Consider the following 26,076-nt stretch of genomic DNA (forward strand, 5'->3'; position numbering starts at 1 on the left):
CCCGGGAGTGATGGTATCACACTGGGAGTGCCCGCGAATTACTCCCCCCAAAAGAAACATCCGCCAGTAGGAAGAGGGGACCTGGCAGCCCTAGTCATCAAGCAGCCATCTGTTGGCTTTCCCACCACTCAGGGTGGCCCACCTGGCATTGACCAGAGCCCGGGCCTTTTCCATCGTGGCCCCAGCTCTTTGGAGTGGGCTCCCTAACGAAGTGGGGGTGGGGCCCCCTCCTCAGAGATCTCCAGGAGGCGCTGCAAGGCCAGCCTGTTTGCCAGGGCATTTGAGGGGGTTTGAATGGCAGGTATCTTTTAAGGGGGGAAAGGGGGAAGGGATTTGGGGTCTGCTATTTCATCTTCGATTTTAGATAGGGATGTTTTAACTACTGTTGTAAGCTGCCTTGAACCAAGAGGACAGGCGGGATATAAATGTTTTCCTAAATGAATTAATTTAAAACATCTCCATTTAAAACCAACAAAACAAAGCCCCAAATCTCCCCGAGCCCTGCAAGTTAGACAAAGGAGTTACAAAAGAACGCCAGACTTTTCAGAGAGACAATCGGAAAAATGGACATGTGTCTTTTTCAGCACAAAAGAGAAACACGCCTCCATAACACAAGTGCACCAGACACCCAGAAACTGAGAAACACCAGTATCAATGTTATTCACGGCACCGTGAAACTCCTTCTGGAAACTTCTCCCCGCTTTCACGTACTTTGAAATGGATGATCTTGCCATAAGTTTCCACAACCGAGTCAGCAAAGAAGGGTGTGTGACCGAAGAACATTTCATAGGCAAACACCCCTAGGGACCACCAGTCACATTCTGTGCCGTAGGAATGAGCTCCATCTTCTACGGCCTGCAGGATCTCAGGGGAGAGGTAATCCGGGGTGCCCACTGCAATGGTCGAGCAGATCTGCCATAAGAATAGAGAAACAGAAAGCAGGGGCAAGATTCCTGTTAAAGAAGTACCCACTTAAAATAACAACAACCACAACAAAACCCTTTTGTGTTGAGGAGTTAAAAGAGTGAGAGTGGTCTTTTATGGATGGCTGTTTCACTCGCCATCACTCCGACGACGACTTCAGGTCTTTGTTTGGATTATGCACGCCGTTTCCGACTGTCAAAAGTCGCCTCGCTCTTCCCCCGGTGTTTTGCCTGCGTTTTCAAATTCAAGAAAAAACAGGTCACTGAAAATGCGGGCAAAGTGCGGGGAAACACAGGGGGAAGAGCGAGGCGACCTCTGACTGTCGGAAACGGCGTGCATAATCAACACAAAGACCCAAAGTCGTCGGAGGGGTGACAGTGAGTGAAACAGCCATGCATAAAAGACCAGTGACTAGTACTGGGCTTGGAACCCAGATTTAAACTTCCAATCAGCTGTGAGCTTCAGGGCCAAACTGCAGAGTACTGGAGACGCAGGACGGCCACAAAACGCCACCCCTGCGCCAGATTCTCTCCTCCAGGGTCCTGCTTACCCTGTGGTGCGACATTGTCCACCAGTGACGCTCCATCAGTGACAGCCAATGAAATGCTGCTGCCTGCAAGGCTGGGGAAACCCACCAAATCACAACATCGTGTAGTCAATTAGGGTAGCGAAGCACCACTCTCCTGGGGGAGAATGGGCACGAGGCGAAGGTGCCATCTTTGGCAGCAGCTCTGTGCCTGTCGCAGTCCGGCCCTCCATGGATGCCTCCACTCCTACTCAGAGGTGTCTGTCACTGTGGGTTGTGGGAGAATATCACTCTGCACATGCTCAGAAGCACTTTTCACTGTTATTATTGTAACCCAGAGGCAAGATTCCGCCTCCATGAGGGAAAACAAATTCAGGACCCGCGACCCCACTGGCGTCTCACCGTTCCATCTTCGCGGAGCTTGAGACAGGAACCAAAGTCCCCCAGCCGGATGTGTCCACATCGGTCAAGTAAGATGTTGTCCGGTTTAATGTCCCTGTTGGGGAAGGGAAAGATGCAAGGCCGGTTGGAGAACAGCTGCCTCAACTGCTGAGACCAGAGGAGTCGGAACCGAAACCTCCTGCCCTAGAAGTGGCTCTCCACTGGCACCTGAACGGCTCTTGGGTGCACGTGCTCAGAGACAATTCCTTCACTGGCTCTGCATCTGCCTCAGAGCAGAACCTGGACAGTAAGCCAACTACGGTAATCAGGCATCCATCTGTTGACTATCCCCCTTTTCTCTAGCTTTAAGGAGTCTCAAAGCGGCTTACAATCGCCTTCCCTTCCCCTCTCCACAACAGACACCTTGTGAGGTAGGTGAGGCTGAGAGTTCAGAGAGAACTGTGACTAGCCCAAGGTCACCCAGCAGGCTGCATGTGGAGGAGTAGGGAAACAAATCCAGTTTACCAGATTAGAGTCCATCGCTCATGTGGAGGAGCAGGGAATCAAACCCGGTTCTCCAGATTAGAGTCCACTGCTCTTAACCACTACACCACGCTGGCCCGTCTGGCATCGACCAGGACCTGGGCCTTTTCCATCGTGGCCCCGGCTCTGTGGACTGGGCTCCCTGAAGAGGTGAGGGGACCCCTCCTTGGAGATCTTCAGGAGGCGCTGCAAGGCCTGCCTGTTTGCCAGGGCTTGTGAGGAGGTTTGAACGGCAGGCACCTTTTAAGATGGGAGAGATTTGGTGTTTGCGGCTTTATTTTTTGTTCGTAACTGAAAATGTTCTTAACTATTATTGTAAGCCACCTTGAACTACAAGGAAAGGTGGGATATGAACATTTAAATAAATACATAAATAAATATAAGGCCTCCTGTTTTGTTCTCCTGCTCCAAAGCACTGCTTGAAACCATTCACCCAGATGTGGCAAAGTAGGGCAGAGAGGGTCGCCATGGGTCGGAAGCGACTTGACGGCACTTAACACACACACACACAGGGCAGAGAGAGTGAGAGAGAAGGACAGGCACCCCACCAAGATCCTGGGGGTGGGGGGTGAGTTGACAACACTGCAGGGCGGCACTGCGCCATCTGACCAGGCCTCGAGTCTAGACATTGGTGGAGTCCTGGAGATGCTTCGGATATACATTCATGTATGTTTTACACATTCAAACAGTTCAGGGTGGCAAATGTTAAATTGTGGAACTCCCTGCCCCAGGATGGGGTGATGGCTGCCAACTTGGAAGGCTTTAAGAGGGGAGGGGACATGTTCATGGAGGAGAGGGCTATCCATGGATACTAGTCAAAATGAATACTAGTCATGATGCATGCCTACTCTCTCCAGGATCAGAGGAGCACGCCTATTATATTAGGTGCTGTGGAACGCAGCATGCTGCTTCAGTTGTCTTGTTTGTGGGCTTCCTAGAGGCCCCTGGCAGGTGACTGTGTGAACAGACTGCTAGACTTGATGGGCCTTAGTCTGATCCAGCAGGGATTTTCTTATGTTCTTATGTTAAATGCAAGGCTATCTTAGACTTCCTGGAATGGACGGGGCAGATCAAATTAAGTGCAAGACATGGGCTCAGCCTCTGTCGTGATTCTGGAGGGACACAGGATAAAACATGCAGTATTAACGGCCAGTGTGATGGACTATGGGAGACCTAAGTTCAAATCCCCACAGCCCTGGACCAGCTACTCCCTCTCCGCCTGTCCTACCTCACTGGGTTGTTGTGAAGATAAAATAAGGAAGGGAGAACCATTCTCCCGCTATTTTGAGTTCCTTGGAGAAACTGTGGGATAAAAACGTGATCACATAGATACTGGGGAAAACATTCAACTTCTTGAGAATCTCTGATTTTATTTTTTAAATGCATATTTCTAGCCATTGAAAGTGTGTTAGGGATTCCTCCCAAAATCTCAGAAGCCGGGGGGGGGGGATAAGACTCCCTGTGGTTGAAGGGGGCTTCAGGGCACAATTCTTTGCTCTTCCTCATGCCTAACAAAGTCAGAATGCAAAGTAGCTTTAAAAAAAGGCAAAAACTTTTTATGCAAAGTAAGAACAGCTCTGCATCATTTATCAGGAATGAAAATTTCATCCCAGTTGCCTAGGTGAAGAATATTAATTAAGCCTGGAGTGGGGGGACAAAGCAATCTGCAGTTTCCCTGACTGGCTTCCAGAGACCCCCAGAAGGTTACTGGAGGTGCTTTGATGAGAAGATCGGTAAGGGCAGACGAGTTTCCTGGAAAAGTCGTCTAGCTGCCATGTCAGGCTAGCCCTGTCTCATCAGATCTGGGAAGCTAAGCAGGGTCAGCCCTGATTAGTACTTGGATAAAAGACTCCCAAGGAAGCCCAGGGTCGCTAAGCGAAGGAGGAGGAGGAGAAGGGGAAGGGGAAGAAGAAGAAGAAGAGTTGGTTTTTATATGTCAACTTTCTCTACCACTTAAGGAAGAATCAAACCGGCTTACAATCGCCTTCCTCTCCCCACAAAAGACACCCTGTGAGGTAGGTGAGGCTGAGGGAGCTCTAACAGAGCTGTGACTCGCCCAAGGTCACCCAGCTGGCTTCATGTGTAGGAGTGGGGAAACCAACCCGGTTCACCAGCAGCGTCTGCTGCTCGTGTGGAGGAGTGGGGAATCGAACCTGGTTCTCCAGATCAGAGTCCACCCGCTCCAAACCATGACACCACGCAGGCAATGGCAAGCCACCTTGAGATCCCTACGGGGTCGCCATAAATTGGCTGCGACTTGATGGCGCTGGGCACATGCATGTTTTTGGTGAGGCCAGGCTGAGGCCCCGCACCCCTGGGGCCCACGCTCCCCCAAGCACAACCTCCAGCAAATGAGGCCATGCGGAAAGGGCTCCCCGAAGGAGCAGGCTTTGGAAACTGCTGCTCTCGGCCACCCTCCTGCTCCAGGCCCTGGTGTACCCCACTCCTCCCATCTCATCTTCCCCCTTCCCCGAATCCCTTTTCCTCCCTCCACAGGAGTTCCCCCCCCCTTGGATCCCCCTTCTGCATTCCCAAGCTCATGTGGTTTGGAGGGCAGCCCAGCCTGTTTTGCTCGGCCTGAGATGAATTAGGCAATTATGAATCTAGGACAACGTTTATGGGTGTTTTGGCTCGGGAAAGCGGGTTGTGCACACGCAGGCTGAGGCCAAGAAGTTAGGAGTGTGTGTGGGGGGGGGGAACACACCAAGGCAAGTCACGAACGCTGAGAAATTCTCTCGTCCTCTTCATTCACCTCCCCCCTTTTCATAACCTCCTCTGGTTTATGAAGGCTCCGCCGACGATTCCTGCCCCGGGCCCAGGATCCAGCTAGAACTGAAGGAACAGGGACTTGGGGGGAAACCTCAACTCCATGTCTTATCCATTCTGTAAACCAGGCAGTCCAAAGGGTCAGCTTGCAAGAAGATTCGTACTGGAATTCCAGAGGCTAAGGGTGAATTCCAAAATGCTATTCTGGACACAGGGAAAGGCAAAAGAGAGGCAGACCGGGAAGGGCTTGGACGCAAACTTTGCAGCCACAAATGCCGGGCCCAGGCGCTGCCCCTTTGGGAGTCAGAGCTTAGGATAGCAGAGTGGAAAAGAAGGTAGGGCTGAAGGAGAAGCGATGTGGGCAGGGGAGGGAATCAACCAACTGGTGATAACATGAGGCGCTGCCTGGAATTTCTAGTCTGCAAAGACAGGGAGCTGCTTGTGTTAACTCAGAAGTGAAATGGAGAGAGATGGTGCTCTACACATGACCAGAGGCCCTCTTTTCATTGCGGTCCCCATATTCCAGAGATGGAGGACTAGTCTTTGAAACAGACGTGTCTTTGGGCTCAGCCTTGATAAGTCAATCGGAAGGGGGCCGAGACCACGCAACCTGCAGGGCGGGAAGCTCACGGCCATCTCAGGTCTGGCCCTCGGACACATAAAGAGACCAGACGCCAAGGTGATGTGCCCCCCCCCCATTAACATAGAGTCCAATGGAGTAATGAGGGCAAGGAGGCTGGTGTGAGCTTATGGCTTGCTTTATTGGCCAAGAAGTCATAACTGGGTGATCCAGGACCCAGACAAAGCTCCGCGATCCTGTCACACCGAGGGAGGGGCAATGCAAGAGGTTTTATAGACATTTGACATTCCAATAACATTCGATGTTAGCTTGTCAATGCAACGTCATTAGTTTCTACAGCGCCTGCGTGAGCTTTGCTACATTAATGAATAGAACTCTTATTGTTCCCTTGCAGGGTGAAGCGAAACTTAAAGGACGAATAGGTGGGAGGAAGGCTGTTCCCTTATGTGAGAGGAAAGATTCCAGCCTTTGGCACGTGTGTGTGTGCCTACTTGCTGAAGAAAAGGGGGGATGAGGCCACTGACAAGCGGCTTCTGTGGGTATGCGTGTAGCTTGCGTGTCTGAATGTGGTTAGGTCAGCACAACAAAGGTGGCGTTGTCCCAGGAGAGCACATCTTAGAGCAGGGTTCCTCAACGTGGTGCACACGGGTTCCCACCGACACCTTTCCTGGGGCCCAACAAGTGTTTTTCAGAAAGTGCGCCAGGCCCAGTGGGCTTTTTACCTGGCACCGTTTCTGACTGGCCCCTGAAGATCTAACTGGCTATGCAGATTAAAATAATGTTACTTTGGTGGCAACTCTGTCTCTCACTCCTGTTTCCCAGGGCATTGATTAAACTGATCCTCTTCTTCCCTGCATTTGGATTTTTGTTAGGGATGCGTGTGGCTCTGCCTCCTGCAGCAGCTGTTTTGTGATTGCGCCCACCACACTGTGTCAGAATCCCATACACAGACTCATAGAATCATAGAGCTGGAAGGGACCATCAGGGTCATCTAGTCCAACCCCCTGCCCAATGCAGGAAATTCACAACTGCCTCCTCCACACACACCCAGTGACCCCTACTCCATGCCCAGAAGATGCCCAAGATGCCCTTCCTCTCATGAGCTGCCTGAGGTCATAGAATCAGCATTGCTGACAGATGCCCACGGGCTCAGAAAGGTTGGGGACCCCTGCCCTAGATCATTACTGCATGGGGTGTTCTCTGTTAGTGCTGAACTTAATTAAGCCCCCACCCTCACCGTCATGAGTTTTGCTCATCACCATTCATTTATCCCTTATTTAAAAAAAAAACAGATCTTAAAAGCTGGGGGAAGTTGAGCCCCCTCTACGAAATGTCCTTAGAACGCATCTGGCCCATCCAGCTTAGCTTTCTGTGGCAGGTGGTGTCTCTCCAGGGTCTTGGACAGAGGAGGGGGTCTTTCCCAACCCCTTTCTACTTGTTATCCTTTAACTGGAGATATTGGGGGTCAAACATGGGACCTTCTGCGTGCCGAACTGGTGCTTTGCCCATGAGGAACGGCCCCCTTGAAGTCAGTAGGCTTAAAAGAGTGAAACCCACTCTGGATTGCCCCCCCCCGGTCTGCTGCCTGCCAGAGGCATGACAGCTGCCCAGCCCCACCCACTCGCTCACCTGTGCACGTAGCCCATGCGGTGTATGGAGTCTATGGCCATCACCATCTCAGCCAAGTAGAATCGAGCCATCTCCATGGGGATGCGGTCCCCAAATTTGCTCAGCAGTGTCAGAAGGTCACCCCCAACATAGTAGTCCATCACCAGATACTACAGGGGAAGCAAGAGACAAGGAAAGATGGAGCCGTCTCTCGGAAGCACCACTGCTGTCCGTACAACGTGCTCCTCACCACACCAACCCACATTTCTGAGCCCTGATAACTAGGGCTTCCAGCTCTGTGTTGGGAAATACCTGGGGATTTGGGGGGTGGAGCCTGAGGGGGGGTTTGGGGAGGGGAGGGACTTCAGTGGGATATAGTGCCATAGAGTCCAGCTTCCAAAGTGGCCATTTTCACCAGGGTAACTGATCTGTGTCTCCTGGAGATCAGTTGTAATAGCAGATCTCCAGACCCCACCTGGAGGTTGGTAACCCTACTGATAGTTCATTTTGGAGAGACACCTAATTTGTTTGACCATTGTCCACATAAGAGCCCTGCTGGATCAGACCAGTGAGGTCCCATCCAGTCCAGCATATGCCATCTCACCCAGTGACCGGCCGCTTTCTCTCGAAGGCCAACAACAGGGCACAGAGGCTGAGGCCTTCCCCAGTGTTGCCTTCTGGCACTGGGATTCGGAGATCGACTGCCTCTGAACATGGAGGTTCCTTTTAGTTATCATGACTAACAGTCACTGATAGACCTCCATGAACCTTCTCTATCCCCTTTTAAAGTCATCTATCACTACGTCCTGTGGCAGCGAGTTCCACATTTTAAGCACTCGTTGTGTAACGCAGGTATTTCCTTTTGTCCGCCCATCAGTTTTGTTGAATGCCCCTGAGACACAGTATTTTGGGAAACAGAGAAAAAATTCTCTTTGTCAGCTCTCTCTCCACCTCATGCATAATTTTATAAACCTCCATCATGTCCCCTCTTTGTTGTCACAGGAAAGGTGCGTAGGCAGTCAGGAAATAATTTCCTCCAGGATCTTTGTTTTGTTTTATATAATAACAACTGCAAATTATCCTCACTGCTAGGGTATTCAGAAAGTCACACAAACTAGCCTAGCAGTTCTCACGACAACCCTGTAAGGCAAGCCAGTAGAATCTTGCAGAAGGGGGAGGGAGAAGCTGAAAGGCGAGCGGCAGACCCAAGGCCGAAACAGGGGTGGGATTTGAACTGGAGACTTCCCACCTCAAACACTCTCAGCTGCTACAGCAAACCAAATTTCTGCTAAACTTTAGCTCTATATGACCCCAAGAAATCAGGGTGGGTTATGGTTTTAAACAATTGAAAATACATCTGTCTTCAAAGCGCACCACTTCAACTATTCAGCCTGCCGTAATCCTCCTACCATGCTCTCTTTCATCCTTCCTATTTAAAAAAAAATCACCCAAACAAACTCTGTCACATTCCAACCTTGAGAATTTTTGGATCATCCCGAAACCACATAATGCAAACTCCCCCTAATTCATACTCCTCTGCTCCCTGGACAAAAGGGGCATTGGTTTCTGTCCGACCCGGAGGACCTTCCACTTAATCTCAGATGTGTGTGCATGCGTGGGTGGAGAATGTTGCAGTTGGCAGGCAAACAGGAGGAGGAAAAGGGGCTCTGCAGTTCCCTCTCTCCTTGTAACTTCCTCACAAGTCTGAGGACACAGTAAGAGCTCTGAAAATAGTTGAATCCTTGATACCACCTGTCTTTCTAGCTTCACCCGGATCACTGTCAGAGACAGATCACTGGGGTAGGCAGTGTTGTGTTTTTTAGGGCTGTCTCAGCACAGCTGTCCCTTCAGTTCTAACGCCAAGCCGTTTGCCCCACACTCACCAGGTAGTTCTCATCCTGGAAAGCGAAATGCAGCTGGGTGATCCATCGCTTGTCTCCGTTCACCAGGACGTCCCTCTCTTCCCGGAAACAGGAAACCTGGAGGGAGCAGCAGCGAGGTTTCAGACAGACAGGAACAATTTGTGCACTCTTTAAAATGCCTAACAATTAGTTATTATCAGAGGGAAACAGGAGTGGCAGACCAGAAAGCGATCCCTGAGAAATATACCAACCTCCCCTCGCAAGGCTGTTGTGCAGAGAAATGAAATGAGGACCATTGGTCGGATCCAACAGGGCTCCTCTCATGGTTCTTATGAGAGAGCTGCCTTCTCAAGCTGGCATCACTAGAGCAAGGGTCCCTAACATGGTGCCCATGGGTACCATGGTGCCTGCCAACATCTTTCCTGACAAGTGTTTTTAGAAAGTGGGCAGAGCCAGGTGGGGCTTTTGCTCAGCAAGGCTTCTGATTGGCCATTAGAGATCAAATTGGCTATGCAGATTTTAAAAAAAACATTGTTTCAGCAGCAGCTGCCACCACAGCACAGGCATGTTCACTGGGGTTGCCAACCTCCAGGTAATTGTCAATTACAAGAAAACAGCACGAAAGCTCATATTTGAACAGTCTATTAATAAATCAATATAAATTCTAACCAATACAATATAACATACATATATAATACACAAATTATAACAGAAATATCAAACAAATACCAACAAGTTTACAATATATTCAAAGTCCGTCCAAAGTTGCAGAAATCCAAGGATAATTCATACATAGACTCTCAGAATGACGATGTACACACAGATTTCCTCTGCTAGTTTCTGTCTCTTTAAATCTTGTTGTTAGAGCTTGCTTGTCAATTTCATGTATTGCACCTGTAGGCTATTTCAGCATTGATACAGTAGCGTCTTCTATTAGACTTCTTGGAAGATGGTTATCAGAACCCTCAGTGGTGAGTTGTAAAATGCGGTTAGAAGGTATGGCTTTTTTGTTATTAATTCTTGTGATTAAAACAGTAGTTAATATTTATTCCCTTTTCCTGTAGAGTATAGTCAATGACCAAGGTATTATTGTTTATGACAGGCTGGTGAAGCCTTATTTTTTGCAAAAACGTTGAACTGAAACCGGTAGACACATTTCCTGTGGTATCATTAGTCTGTCAACTAGGCTTTCCAGCTTCTGAAGGAAATTGAAGGAAATTTAAAATAGACTATATGTGTATGGACTATGTATGAATATCCTTGGATTTCTGCAACTTTGGAGGGACTTTGAATATACTGTAAACTTATTGGTATTTGTGTGATGTTTCTGTTATAATTTGTGTATTATATATGTATGTTATATTGTATTGGTTAGAATTTATATTGATTTATTAATAGACTCTTCAAATATGAGCCTTTGTGCTGTTTTCTTGTATTTGACAATATTCATTACAGCATAGGTTTCTTTGTTTATGGTTTAACCTCCAGGTAATAGCTGGAGATCTCCAGCTATTACCTGGAGGTTGGAGATCAGTTGTAATAGCAGGACATCGCCAGCTAGTAACTGGAGGTTGGCAACCCTATCCTCCAGCCGAGCCTCAGGAGCCGGGAGGAAGCGAGTGTTTGCATTATCAGGTACCAACTTAGCTGCACTTGCATGGGCTCCACTGAAATACATTACAGCACAATAACAGTTGCAAAGAAAATGTAGAAAGGATTTTCCATCAGGTCACTTGGCCCAGATAGACTACTCTGGCACTAGATTGACAGCCCCCACTGTGGAATAATGGTCCCAGGAAATAGAATCTGTGCTCTGGGACTGGAATGACAGCTCCCAGAGTGTAATGACAGTGCACTCTGGGGTCTGTCAATCCAGTGCCAGAGTAGTCTATCTGGGCCGAGTGGAAAATCCATTCCGTATTTTCTTTGCAACTGTTTTTGTGCTGTAATGTATTTCAGTGGAGTCCATGCAAGTCAATTGGCAATCCTGGCTCCCATGATCTTCAATGGGCCTTCCAGCCTCTCCCATTGTTTCCAGTGGGCAATCCTGTCATTCCTTTTAATACATCCCTTTGCAGATTACAGCCAATTACAAAGCAGCATTTTCAAGGGGGAGGGACTCAGAAGCTCTGGATTTGTGCTGGTGATACTGCATTACAAAAACTTACTGCTGATACTCCAGGACTCTCTTCAGGGCAAACAACCACCATGCACAGGATTTTGAGAATTCAGATCAGAAAAGTGTGGGTCAAGAGAGCATTGAACCCAAGGTAAAATTCCTATGCATAAAAGACTGCTCTCTCAAGCTCAGACCCTGTGGGACATGAACACACATGAAGCTGCTGTAGACGGAATCAGACCATCAAGGTCAGTATTGCCTACTCAGACAGGCAGCAGCTCTCTGGGGTCTCAGACTGAGGTCTGTTCCATCATCTACTACCTGGACCTCCTTAACTGGAGATGCCGGGGACAGAAACTGGGACCTTCGGCATGCCAAGCAGATGCTCTACTGAACCCCAGCCCTTCCCCAACATCCTCCTCTTTGTGCGGCTTCAAGCAATCGCTTAGGCAGCTTGACTGGGGGGGAGGCCTGCCCTGGTGTCCCCCCGCCTTATCATGGTGACCATGCGTCACAACCCGCTTGTCACAATACCACCCCCCAGCCACCAGGAGAGACTGGAACAGCCACGAGAGACTCGGTCTTCACTCCTACCTCGCCCCGTTTCAACATGTCCCATTTATTCAATATTTTCATGGCGTACACCTGAGAAGTCCTCTTCATCTTCACCACCGCCACCTATGCAAACCAAACACAGGCAGCTGACCAGAAATCACCTGACTTGAGTTTTCCACCACAATGCAACAGACCAAGTTTACCTCTTTGTTCCCAAATGTTAAAACAATGCAAAGGGGATTTCCCTCCCCACACACACACACACACATTTTTTTTGTTAAGCACTATGCTTTGGTCACGTCATGAGACGACAAGAGTCACTGGAAAAGACAGTCATGCTAGAAAAAGTTGAGGGCAGCAGGAAAAGAGGAAGACCCAACAAGAGATGGATTGACTCAATAAAGGAAGCCACAGCCTTCAATTTGCAAGATCTGAGCAAGGCTGTCAAAGATAGGACATTTTGGAGGACTTTCATTAATAGGGTCGCCATGAGTCGGAAGCGACTTGACGGCACTTAACACACACACACACATGCTTTAGACCAGTGTGAGGAACAGCACAGATCAAGTAATTGGTGGCTAGAGGTGACATCATCTAGAAAGGCCATAGTTTGGGGGCTGCATGCTTAAAGTATGTAAAGGATTCCCCCCCACACACACATAGATTTACACCACATGTGGTGGCAGTTTCCTTGCAGAGGCAAAATAAAAAGTCTCTAAATAAATATTCTAACTAAAGTGGGTTCGAAGCCCTTCTGTCCCTGTCCAGCAGACCTGGAAACTGGGGTTGTGTGAAAGCACCCTGGTCAAACTACAATTCCCACAATTCTTTTGGGGGAGGCCATTGCAGTCAAACTGGTGTATCACTGGTATACAATTGCAGTATAGATCTACACCAGTGGTTCCCAAAGTGGGCAGTACCACCACCTGGGGGGGATTACCTAGGGGGGCACTAAGAGGCAATGGGGCAGCAGGGGGACACTAGAGATGGGCCCTTTCAACTGTGTTGTTCACTAATTTACAATAGATCAAGCTGCTGGCAAATTTGGTGGAAACTATCAGAATTTTTTTCCAGGCTTTGAAAAGCTGGTACCACTGGATCAAGTTCATCAGTTTTGTTGAATAAATTTCAACTAAAAAGTTTTAATTTGATTTTGAATTGCTGTGCAATTAATTGTTACTGTTTTGAAATTTTATTAGTATTATCTTCTTTAGCGAGTCATGCAAACCCATATTTTGAATAACGCTTTTTATAGGGTAGGGTAGGGGGCACTGAGGTTGAGTTTGTGGAACCAAGAGGGCAGTGGCCCGAAAAGTTTGGGAAGCACTGATCTACACAAAAGATGAACTTTGCCTGGATTTTCTTCAAGAAAACATCTTTGCTTAAATTAATGGCAACTGACAGCCAGTGTGACAAACAAGTATGCTGGGGCGGCGGGGGGAGGGGGGCAAGAAGGGGCCAGCTCCAGGTTGGGAAATACCTGGAGATTTTGGGGATGGAGCCTGAGTAAAGCAGGGTTTGGGGAGGGGAGGGACTTCAATGCCATAGACTCCAATTGCCAAAGCGGTCATTTTCTCCAGGGGAACTGGTCTCTGTCGCCTGGAGATCAGCTGTAATATCAGGAGATCTCCCGCCACCACCTGAAGATTGACAACCCTAGGGCCATGGCTACCCCCTAGAAAACAGGAGCCAGGGGGAATTTCAAGGCCCCTATGCTAGGTGTAGAGATTTTGGGGTCCCTTTCCAGTTTCATATACAACGGTTATGATATATCATTTCTACATCAATTTATCATGGCCTCCCCACGTCCCCCCAAAAAAGAATCCTGCAAATTACAGGTTTGGTGAAGATGCTGTAAATAATGTTAGTGGTCATTAGCTCCTTCACAGGACTACAATTGCCAAAGTCAGCTGTCCAACAACTTTGCAGTGTGGACACACCTGTACCAAAATGTTCAGTAAAACAGAATTGTTTATCGGATGTGTTTGACCATTTGTGTTTCAGTATTTCTCTAATTTTGTAACCCTGTTTCGTTGTACATATTATACTGGTCTTTGCTGCATCTATCGGTATATATATCTAATAGCGAAGTTGGCATATCTTTGGATACTTAAATCTGGTAACTGGGCCTGTGAACGGGCAAGACAAATCTTTCTACAAACCTGAAAAGAGCCCCAGGTGTGCAGAAAAATCTGAAATCTAAAATAGTAAATAGAGTGGAGAGTTTTAAAAAGCCAAAAATGATAAAAGGAGGGCTAGACCAGGGCCCTGCGGGACCGAATGGAGTTCCGCAGGGCCTGTAAGACAGAGCTGTGCGACCAGGCTTACAGTTGAGGGCAGCTACGGTTTTCTCCATTAATGCTGGCCTCCCTATCTTATGCCACCCTGCTAGGGTTGCCAGGTGGGTGGTAAACCCAGAAGTGAGGTGATCGCGTCCCGCACGGCCGTGCGTGCGTGTGATCCCTGCACTTGAGCAGCTGGGTGGATTGGTGTCCACCAATCCACCCAGCTGCAAAAGTGCAGGGATCACACGCACGCACGGCCGTGCGGGACGCGATCACCTCACTTCTGGGTTTACCCCCAATCACGACCAGCTCTCTGGCCAAGATAGGGTTGCCAACCTCCAGGTACTAGCTGCCGATCTCCTGCTATTACAACTGATCTCCAGCCGACAGAGATCAGTTCCCCTGGAGAAAATGGCCTCTGGCAATCGGACTCTATGGCATTGAAGTCCCTCCCCTCTCCAAACCCCACCCTCCTCAGGCTCCACCCCTAAAAACCTCCCGCCAGTGGTGAAGAGGGTCCTGGCAACCCTAGCAATAGAGTCAACCCTCCAAAGCAGCCATTTTCTCCAGGAGAACAGATCGCTGCTGTCTGGAGTTCAGTTGTAATTCTGGGGGATCTTCAGGTCCCACTTGGAGGCTGGCAACCCTAGGCCTGGAAGCAACCTCTGGGTGACTTGATGCCACCCGACTCCCATGACTCAACTGGTAGGGTTGCCAACCTCCGGGTGGTGGCTGGAGATCACCCGCTATTACAACTGATCCCCAGGCAATAGAAATCAGTTCCCCTGGAGAAAATCTCCAGGTATTTCCCAACCCAGAGCTGGCAACCCTATCCACTAGGCCTGGCTGCTTGTTACTGTTCAACAGCAGCCACCCTATGAAAATTAATGTGGTATAGCAGTTAGAGCTTCAGTACCGGGTTTGCAAGACCCATGTTCAAATCCCCACCTTGCTGTGGAAGCTCATTGGGTGGTTTTGGACCAGTCACATACTTTCAGCCTAACCTACCTCATAGGGTTGTTGTGCAGATAAATAGGAGATGAGACTAACATAAGCTGCTTTGGTCCCCACTTGGAGAAAGACTACGTTTTCCAAGGTAGAGGCTGCAGGGGTGGGGGGAGATGGAAAACTTAAGACAGAGGGGCAGATAAAGTCGGCTGTTGGGTGGGAAGGAGATAGGGTTGCCAACTCCAGGTTAGGAAATTCCTGGAGATTTGAGAGGTGGAGCCTGGGATTTGAAGATGGGAGGGACCTCAGAAGTATATAATGCCAGAGACTCCACCCTCCAAAGCAGCCATTTCCTCCAGGTGAGGGCTGGAGAGCACCTGGAATTACAACTGATCTCCAGATGACAGGGATCAGTTCCCCTAAGGGGGATTGGTTGCTGTAGTTGGGAGATCCGTTGTGATTCCAGGAGAGCCGCTGCCGCCACCGCTGCTGCTGGGAGGGAGGGGGAAGCAGTTGACAACTGGGAAGGTGATGGGGGCAGAAAGAGAGGGGGGGCAGAAAGAGAAAGAGCACTAGGGTGGGGGCAGAAAGAGAGAAATGACAAGCGATTGAATGAATGAATGAAAAGAGATTGTAAGAAAAGGGGTGGCAGGAGGGAGAAAGAGTGAGGGACTGAGAGAAGGAGAGGGGAGGAAGCCAAGGAATGGGATAGCTGCTCCTGCAAGTTTCTTGCAGGTCTCCACTTATTGTTTTCTGTAATCCGCCTTGGTGCTCAAGGAGAAAGGTGGACTATAAATGAAGTGCCTAACCAAACAAACCACTCAAAAATATACCCTCTGTTGAGTTACAGGGAATTTTGCTTAGCTCTTTAGTGTGCTGCGTCTGCCCAATCCAATCTCACACAAATAGCTGTGTCCATTTAAGCGGGACCTTTGCCCTTGGCCTGTACGTGCTTCACGTTAAGACTGACTCTGCCTCTTGGCCTCACAAAAATTTCCGGCAGTCCGGCGGTCGGATTGCGCTGACCTCCGACAGCAGGTGCCCATCAGCTTAGCTCTGTGTCCCTTCTTCTCACCTCGCTGAAGGCACCTCGGCCGATCACTTTCAGGATCTCAAAATCGTCTCGTTGCAACTGAAGTTCTTTCAATCTAGTGGTCACTGGTTCCGCTGAAGGAAAAGAAAAGAGGATTGGGGGGGGGAAATAAAGAAAATATGCTGAACTTAAATAAGAATCTAACCAATTGTCAAGACAAGCTGGAAAAGAGGAGCTCAGAATGGAGAAATTTTCCCTCACTCATATTACTAGAAACATAGAAACACAGAGATGGAAGGCACCCCAAGGATCATCTAGTCCAACCCCCTGCACAATGCAGGAAAACCTGGGGTTCACCCAGTGAGCCTGATTTGTAACAGGTTCAGGACTTATAAGTAATTCCTCATAGAATACCAAACTAACTGATGGACTGAGTTAGATGGCTTTAAAAAAAGGATTAGACAAATTTGGGAGATGGTGTAGTGGTTATAATGTCAGACTAGGAGAACCAGGTTCAAATCCCACTCTGCCAGGGAAGCTTGTTGGGTGACCTTGGGCCAATAATACACTCTAACCCTCACAGGGTTGTTGTTGTGAGGATAAAACGGAGGATGAGAGAAAGTTTAAAGCTAGTATATGGGGTCTCCAACGGGGAGAAAAGTGGGGTATAAATGAAGTAAGTAAATAAATAAACCCATAGAGTAGGAGAGGTCTATCAACAGCTATTAGTTGTGCCTTTTTTACACATTAAAATGATTTATATTGGCTAAAGTTGTAGTGGAAATGGTGTGTGTGTGGGGGGGAGGATACAAGAATTAATAATAATTGTTATTGTGAGAGGCCAGAAAATTTGGGATGATTTCAGCATGCCGTCCCGTAAGCCAGACGACTCGCTTTTTGTTCCATGCTCTAATTACTCTGTGATGGATGGTCCTTTGGTATATGAGCAAGAGATTAGAAATGTCTTCTCTGCCCCACCTGCTGGGGCCTCTGCCCCATGGGCAACGGCCCGGCTCACTTGACCAAATATTAATAGCTGCTGATAGCTCCCCTTATACAGCAATGCCAACTCCGAAAGCGGGTAGCGTGACTCAGATATTTCTTGGAGAAGGCCCTCCCCGCCCAAGGGCTTGAGTAAATATCTCTTAAAATAAACATGTGGCCAATTGGGATGGGGGCAAGGAAGGAGAAGTCACGTGACTCACAGCTGGTAAGCGGGTCAGGTGACTCCAGCCGCCGGCGTCAAGCAAGTGACTCAGCCGCAGAGGCAGCAATTTATTTGGTGTGACGGTGTTAGGGGGAGAAACTGGAAAACAAAAGCTATCCCGGGGATCTAAATTATTCCCTCACATGGTGACCGAATGATAAAGGCAAGCAGCTCTGGACGCGAGATGCGCTCGGCTGCTTGGCAGCAAAACAGCTGAACGGGAGAGACGTGGTTTATAAATAGCTGGAGGATGTGACCCAAGGAGGTTGGAACGTGGTTTGTTTGGGAAGATCGCAACAGGCTGGGTGACCACACAGGATGGGGGGGGGGGACCCAGGGGGAAGGTTCCCGCTCAGATGCAATGGGATTATTTAATAGTGGTCTGATACGACAGTGATACGACACCCATGAAGCCTTGGCCATCACTTTGTTATGGATCAAGCTGCTGTTAAAGCAGTGTTGGGGAGGGGAACAGCAACCAGGTACAATAGTAGGGTTGCCAGGTCCCTCTTCGCCACCAGCAGGTTTTGGGCGCAAAGCCTGAGGAGGGCAAAGCCACAACGGAAGGTCTCTGGAAGGTTTCTGGGTTCCAAAATAAGAGACCAAAAGAATGAGTATTTAAACAGCTTTAATCTAAGGAGCAACTCCAACATGTCCATGCAAGCACTTTCATCTAACTGAAATGTCTATGGGATAGGGTTGCCAGGTCCCTCTTTGCCACTGCCAGGAGGTTTTTTGGGCGGACCCTGAAGAGGGCAGGGTTTGGGGAGGGGAGGGACTTCAGTGCCACAGAGTCCAATTGCCAAAGTGACCATTTTCTCCAGGGGAACTGATCTCTATCGGCTGGAGATCAGTTGTAATAGTGGGAGATCTCCAGCTAGTACCTGGACTTTGGCAACCCTATAAAACAGGGGTCCCCAATGCGGTGCCCCTGGGCACCATGCTGCCCACCAAGTGTTTTTAGAAAGCGTGGTCAAATGGGGCTCTTGCCCAGCAAGGCTTCTGATTGGCCACCGGAGATCTGATTGGCTGTGCAGATTAAAATCTAGGTTTTCCAGTGGTAGCTGCTACCCCAGTGTTGGTTTTATTGTCCCTCATTCCTCTTTCCCAATGTATTTTTTAAATTATTCCCTCTTCTCCCCTGCGCTTGGGCTTCCCCTGGGTGTGTGGCTCCGCCCTATGAGAGCCATTCTGTGGTTGGCTCCACCCCCTTTGGCAGCCATTTTGTGGTTGAACCCACCACTCTGCATCAGGATTCCAAAGGTTCCCACAGGCTCAAAAAGGCTGGGTACCCCTGAGATACCCAATTCCAGCTGAAACAGTGATCCATGCCTCCGTGTCCTTTGCAGTTGGGTTGCATTTCAATAGGTGCAGCCTGTCATGCCATGGAGATGAGATCCGCGACCATCATCTTAGGGGGTGAATCTGATCTTTGGTGTCAAGATCACCAAATGCTGACAGAATTTCCTCTTGCTATAAGGAGCCCCGTGGCGAAGAGTGGTAAGCTGCAGTACTGCAGTCAAAAGCTCTGCTCACGACCTGAGTTCGATCCCGACAGAAGTTGGTTTCAGGTATCTGGCTCAAGGCTGACTCAGCTTTCCATCCTCCGAGGTCGGTAAAATGAGTACCCAGCTTGTGGGGGTAAAGTGTAGATGACTGGGGAAAGTAATGGCAAACCACCCCATAAACATTGTCTGCCTAGTCAACGTTGGGATGTGACATCACTAATGACCCGGTGCTTTACCTTTACCTAAAAGGTGCACAAGCCAATCTAACTGGACGGGGGTCACCACCTATGACTCATAGACTCCTAGGGCTGCAAATGCCAACCTCCAGGTAGTGGCTGGAGTTGTCCTGGAATTACAACTCGTCTCCAGGCGACAGAGACCCGTTCCCCTGGAGAAAATGGCTAATTTGGAAGGTGGACTCTACGATATTATGATATTGGTCCCTCCTCTTCTCAAACCCTCTCCTCAGGCTCCACCCTCAAAATTTTCAGGTATTTCCCATCCCCGAGATGGCATCCCTACAGACTCCTCTCCCCTTTTGGCAAACCCTGGCAAAAATTGGAGGTTTACTTGAATATCTGGGCATGACACAATATTATGGCAGACAGAGGGTGGTGGGTTTGAAGGGTCACAAGGAAACTGAAGCTCAAGGCAGACACTCTGGGCTGGGAGGGGGGCTACTACCCATTCTCAGTGGGGTAGCACTTCCCTTAAAGGCCAGGCTCGCAGCTTGGGGGGTGCTTTGAGATTCAATGCTGTCTTTGGATGCCAACGTGACTTCCACGCTCAAAATGCCTTTTGCCTGTTTCAACCAGGGCACCAGCTCAGCCCTGTCCTGGAAAGGCGTCACCTATCTACAGCTGTCCCAGCATCACACCTCCCGGCACTCTCTGCGGCGCAGCTGCCAAAGACCTCTTGGAAACCTCAGCGTGGCCAAAAACGCTGCAGCCAGGGAGTTGGCGGGGGCAGGCGGCAGGGATCATCTTACCCTGCGCTGGGACAGCTACGGAGGTTACCAGTTTGTTTTTGGGCACCATTCAGAGTGTTAGTTTCGACCCTTTATAGCCCTGGAAGACTTTCTACCTCCCATGTGAACTTAAGATCTTCTGAAGGGGTCCTTCCCCAGGTGCCCCCTCCTCCCTTTCTACGTGGGTGGTGTCCCAGGATAAGAGACCTTCTCCATTTGGCGTGGCAACTATGGAATTCTCCACCACCACCACCACCCCCGAGATTTGCCCTGCATTCTCTTGTTTTGTGTGCTGGGTGAAAAATTCATTTGTGTGTGCCAGGTGAAAAATTGGTTGTTTTAAAGAAGACTTGGCTGCCATCTTTCTTTGTTTTTAAGTGCCGCGTTTCCTTTTAATTACTATTACTTTAAGGTATAAGTTCCATGCTACTTGCTATACTGCCAAATGCTTTTAATTGAAATCAGTTAAGTGGCACAGTCCTGCCCTAGAGGCTAGTTTGCAGGCTTCTGGAAAAGAAGAAGACGGGTTGGTTTTTATATGCCGACTTTCTCTACCAGTTAAGGAAGAGTCAAACTGGTTTACAATCAATCACCTTCCCTTCCCCTCCCCACAACAGACACCTTGTGAGGTAGGTGAGGCTGAGAGATTTGGGAGAGAACTATGCCTGGCCCAAGGTCACCCAGCTGGCTTGATGTGTAGGAGTGGGGAAACCAACCCGGTTCACCAGATTAGAGTCTGCCGCTCATGTGGAGGAGTGGGGAATCAAACCCGGTTCTCCAGATCAGAGTCCACCGCTCCAAACCACCACTCTTAACCACATCACGCGGTTGCCATCTTTGGAACCAGCTCTACTCCGGCTCCTTTGCCTGTAGCCTGACATGCAGAAAACCGGCAAGCTTGTATTTCACACCGCTGGCAAAAGAAATGTGGCTAGTAAAACCACTCAAGATGGCAATCCAAAATGGAGCCAGGTGGGGGGATCAAAGAAGCACTTTGTGGTTGCCTAGCAACAGCAGAAGACCTTTCCAAACAACCCAGTAGGACCTGATGCTCGGGCACCAGATGTTGGTAGGCAACTACAAAATACTCATGCTTGGTCAGCTTGGCTGACAAGGGACACTGACAAAACAGAGCAGGCCCAAGAAAAAGGAGGAAAAGATCCAAGGATACAGAGAAAAACATACTTTGTAAAGTATCTCAAATGTCCAAAGTCTCAACATTTCAAACCACAGGATGTGTTTTTGAAGGTACAAAATGGATAACAGACATTGGCCTTTTATGCATAGGCTGTTTCTGTCACCGCCACCCCCCGGACTACTTCTGGGCTTTGTTTTCATTATGCACGTTTACTCCGACCTTTAGAAGTTGCCTCACTCTCCCCTCATGTTTTCCCTGCATTTTCTGTATGCTGTTTTAGCCTGAGTTTAAAGTCTGCCTTGATCCCAAATCGAAAGCTGGTCTTGTGCATACTTGTCAATTCAGGTTTTTCTCCCCTTGCCCATTCTCGCTTCTCCCTCCCACTTTCCCCCTCTTCCAACCCTTCCCCTCCAAGCTGGAATACTACCAGGCTGCTTATTTGGTCAGTTTCACAGCGAGTCTTGGTCAGTTTCAGACCTGGGCTGGACTGAACAGAGGTTTTTGTTTGTGAGGCAGGATGAGCGATATAATAATGGAATAATAACAAAGGACCTATGCGGCTGTATATTTGGTCAGTTTCACAGCAAGTATTGGTCAGTTTCAGACCTCGGCCGGATTGAGCAGAGCCAGGCTGATTTGTCGCCCTCCTCTTATATGCATCTTCTTTAGGATAGGCATGAAAGCCATTTTTGTTTGTGACTGCAAGACGAGCGATATAACTGGAATAATAACAAATGCCCTGTGCAGATGCTTATTTCTTCAGTCTCCATTTAATGTCCTCTTCAACCCCCTTCCCCTCCAGACGGGGGGCTACTTGGCTACTCAGCTCAGTTAAAATGAAAGAATCATACTGCAGGGCTGGTGATAATATTAAAAAAAAACACACTACAGCCAATTACAAAGCAGTATTTGTGTGTGGGGGGGTGTTTCTCACACGTAAGTGCCTTTTCCCCGCCTGCGATCTATTGCAAGATCAATCTATCACTAGAGCGCATACATGATAAAAAGGAGGGTTGGCGAGCCACATAACAACAATGATATCGGTGACCACTCCCCCCTTGGTCCAGATGCTCCACATTTTCACTGGTGCATGCAGAAATTTATTCCAAGTAATCCCAAGTACTCCTGGAATGTATTCAGGGGTAAAAGCCCCTGAGCAGAGTGATTTGAGAATTCAACTACAAATACTGTCCATCAAGAGAGCAGCATATCCAACAGAAACAGCCCGTGCATAAAAGGCCATTTTATTCCAGTGTACCATTAATAGCATTGAAACAATTGTCCAATTTAACAAAATAATGTAACTATTATAGAATCAGGCTAATCCTCTACACTCTTGTTTGATCTCCTCTGGGCCAGCTAAGGATCCCCCTTCTTTTCCAGTTCCGCCCCACTGGGCCCCCTGATCTCCTTTCAGTGTCATCTGTTTCACCATCAGAAGACTTAAACCCCTTTGGCCTCCATGGGACTTTACTTCCAAGGAAAATGGCTAGGTTTGGGCTGCAAGACTCCATATTTTTGATGCTTTAAAGCACCTCTTCTACAGATGGACCAACCATATCTGATTTCTCTCTTCCCTTTAGACAAACACATTAATGTCTGCATTAATGTGCATAATGTCCTGCATTAAGTCTCATTACCTCTCTAAATGCATGCGGAAATTTTAAAAGATGTTTCATACATTAAGGCAGAATATTAGGTTTATGACTTTGACTCTCTCCTGTTTAGAATGGGGTCCCCCGCCGTGGTGTCCATGGGTGCCGTAGCACCCGCCAACACCTTTCCTAGCACCCACCAAATGTTTTTGGAAAGTGGGCAGGGCCAGGTGGGGCTTTTGCCCAGCAAGGCTTCTGATTGGTCACTGGAAAGTTGACTGGCTATGCAGGTTTTTAAAAACGTTGCTTTGGCAGCAGCTGCCACCACATCACAAGGGTCTTCACTGTGTAACTGAAGGTAAGCTGCAGAAGCCATATTTGTGGCTGGCTCCACCTCCTGTGGCTGCCATTTTGTGGCTGCACCCACCACACTGTGTTAGAATTCCAAAGGTTCAAAAAGTTTTGGGTCCCCTAGTTTAGAAGGTCTAATCCAGGCATTACCTGCTTCTAGTTTGTTGGTAGAAGAAGAAGAAAAGGTCTTGTAAATTCTGCTAGCAAGACAGCTTTGTTATTTATCAGCTCAGTTTTAGCGAAGTTTGTCTAACCATTTGCAAAGCGCTTTGCTTGGATTTAGCCTGCTCAGCTCTAAGGCAACTGACTTTCACTGTCAATAACGTCAGTAAAGATTACATCAAGGGGAAATCAGAGTATATACAGAAGTGAAATGGAAATGAATCCTTAGCTGGTCCCCAGGAGATGACAATCAGGCAGATGAGATATGATGGGGATGGGTTCAGGAGAGATCTTTCCCGCTCACACCAGTGCCCTAATTCCACTCTGCTATCCTATGAAACAACAGACCAGTCCATTTTTCCAAGGCAAGATGGCTTGCCAACAGGTTCTCTTCTAAGTACAAGTACATTCTTTTTAACGCAAAGAAAAAAAAATAGCCTCATGGAAAATCTGCCAGAGCCAGCCGTGTCTCTTGAGGACAACCTGTTTGTGTTGCCAAGTCTTCTTTTGAACAAGATGGTGAGAACTACAACTTCCACTGGGAGAAGGAGAATATTGAAAATGGCCCATAAAAAGGAATGTGCAAGTGAGCAAACTCTAGCTGCTTTGCCCACTGTCCTTCTAGACATGTTGGTGTGGTGTAGTAACAGTGTTGGACTAGGATCTGGGAGCCCCAGGTTTGAATCCCCATTCTGTAGGGTTGCCAGCCCTGGTGGCTGGAGATCTCCTGCTATTACAACTGATCTCCGGCTGATAGAGATCAGTTCACCTGAAGAAAAATGGCCACTTTGGCAATTGGACTCTATGGCATTGAAGTCCCTCCCCTCCCCAAACCCCACCCTCCTCAGGCTCCGCCCCAAAAACCTCCTGCCAATGGCGAAGAGAGACCTGGCAACCCTACCATTCTGCCATGCAAGCTGGCTGGGTAGGGTTGCCAGCTCCGGATTGGGAAATACCTGGAGATTTGGGGGAGGTGGAACCTGAGGAGGGGGGGTTGGGGAGGGGAGGGATTTCAGTGGGGTATAATGCCATAGAACCCACCTTCCAAAACAGCCATTTTCTCCAGGGGAACTGATCTCTGTCACTTGGAAATCAGTTGTAATAGAGGGAGATCTCCAGACACCACCTGGAGGTTGGCAACCCTATTGCTGGGTGACCTGGGGCAAATCACTCTCTCTCAGACTAACCTACCTCACAGGGTTGTTGTGAGGATAAAATGCAAGAGGACAGGACCATCTATGGTTGCCCTCTTTACAGGAAGGGCAAAGTTAAGTAGACAGAACCCGGAAGGTCTCTGGAAGGTTTCTGGGTTCCAAAATAAGAGACCAAAAGAATGAGTATTTAAACAGCTTTAATCTAAGGAGCAACTCCAACATGTCCATGCAAGCCCTTTCATCTAGCTGAAATGTCTATGGGATAGGGTTGCCAGGTCCCACTGCCAGGAGGTTTTTTGGGTGGAGCCTGAGGAAGGTGGGGTTTGGGGAGGGAAGGGACTTCAGTGCCACAGAGTCCAATTGCCAAAGTGACCATTTTCTCCAGGGGAACTGATCTCTATTGGCTGGAGATCAGTTGTAATAGTGGGAGATCTCCAGCTAGTACCTGGATGTTGGCAACCCTATAAAACAGGGGTCCCCAATGTTGTGCCCCTGGGCACCATGCCGCCCACCAAGTGTTTTTTAGAAAGCGTGGTCAAATGGGGCTTTTGCCCAGCAAGGCTTACTATGGGAACATGTGGCCTTAGGGAAGGTCTTAAAATGAACACACTTGACTAATATAAGGGAACATCTTGGAATTATAAATTCTATCACAGCAGTCTCTGGGCAAAAACGCACGGTCGCTTTAGCTTCCTTTATTCCCTGTTTCAGCCAGGATTCAGCCAGGATTGAACGCATGCATTTTGCCGAATGTGCATTCAATCCTGCCTGAATCCTGGCTGAAACAGGGAATAAAGGAGGCTAAAGCGACCATGCGTTTTCGCTCTCTGTCTCGCCTCTGCAATTGTACCATCGGCACCTGACTCTACCATGTCTTGGGGGCACAATGCATTCATCTCAGCTTCCAGGCCTATTAATGACCACCAAGGGTGATCCAAAAGCAGCGCTGTCCTTCACACAAAGGCTAATTTCATTTCAATGTGATCTTCTGTACTGTAGTCAGAAGGTATTTTATCCCCCTAAGGCAGGGGGTCCCCAACCTTTTTGAGCTTGTGGGCATTTCTGGAATTCTGACACAGGATGGCTGCCGCAGGCGGTGGAGCCAGGCCACAAAAAGGGCCATCGCAGCTTGTTCAATCACACAATGAAGATCTTTGTCCTATGGTGACAGCATTGTGTTTAAAAGTCTGCGAAGCCAATCAATTCTCCGATGGCCAATCAAAATAGTTGCTTGGTAAAAGCCCTATCTGGCCCTGCCCACTTTCTAAAAACACATGGTGGACACCGGGAAAGGTGTTGGCGGGTGCCAGGGCACCCATGGGCACCATTTTGGGCACCCCGACCCTAAGGGAAGTACATCCAATTATTTCTTCTGCTGGCTCCAGCCAAGCTTGGCTTCAACCTTTTTATGCCATTAAAGGTTTTGGTATTGGATCTATCGGACTGGCTTCAACCTGACCAGCAGCAGCACATGTCCAAGAGGCAATGCCCCCCTCCAATGCCCCCAACACCCAGGAGGGAGCCAACCCCCTCCTTACTGCACTGTTCCAAGCAGATGCAGAAGTGTCTTGGCCAGAGAGCAGGTCATGACCGCAAACAAGTTATGATGCATCTGTCAAGCCCAGCAAGAGGCCGTTCACTCTCAAAAGAAGCTCTCAGACGTCACTGGGAATGGTCGCCCAGGCAGAAGGGGATGCCAGTTGGCATCTTGGCTCTGTGCCGTTCAGCGGTTAACCCTCTGTGGTATGGCCTTTTGCAATAATTCTTGCAACCTGCAGAGCTAGAAAAGGGTGTTCAGTGCCAGGGAGTTCAGTGGGGGGTTGGTCAGGACAGATGATTTGGGTGCTTTTTTTCTCTCTCCAAA

The 26,076-nt window shown here is 48.7% G+C and overlaps 1 protein-coding gene across 1 annotated transcript in view; it reads right to left on the reverse strand.

Moving 5' to 3' along the window:
• DMPK (DM1 protein kinase) overlaps positions 1–26,076 on the reverse strand; it is a 49,580-nt gene that overhangs the window by 13,540 nt on the left and 9,964 nt on the right. Inside the window, exons 2-7 of the mRNA XM_056847030.1 lie at positions 16,173–16,264; positions 11,904–11,987; positions 9,212–9,307; positions 7,350–7,498; positions 1,853–1,946; positions 712–912 (exon numbers count right to left, since the gene is read on the reverse strand). Of these exons, the coding sequence (XP_056703008.1) occupies positions 712–912; positions 1,853–1,946; positions 7,350–7,498; positions 9,212–9,307; positions 11,904–11,987; positions 16,173–16,264 (716 nt within the window). The remainder of the gene's footprint in view (positions 1–711; positions 913–1,852; positions 1,947–7,349; positions 7,499–9,211; positions 9,308–11,903; positions 11,988–16,172; positions 16,265–26,076) is intronic.

Source organism: Euleptes europaea, chromosome 3 (genome assembly GCF_029931775.1).
Source record: "Euleptes europaea isolate rEulEur1 chromosome 3, rEulEur1.hap1, whole genome shotgun sequence".
NCBI classification, from domain to species: Eukaryota; Metazoa; Chordata; class Lepidosauria; order Squamata; family Sphaerodactylidae; genus Euleptes; species Euleptes europaea.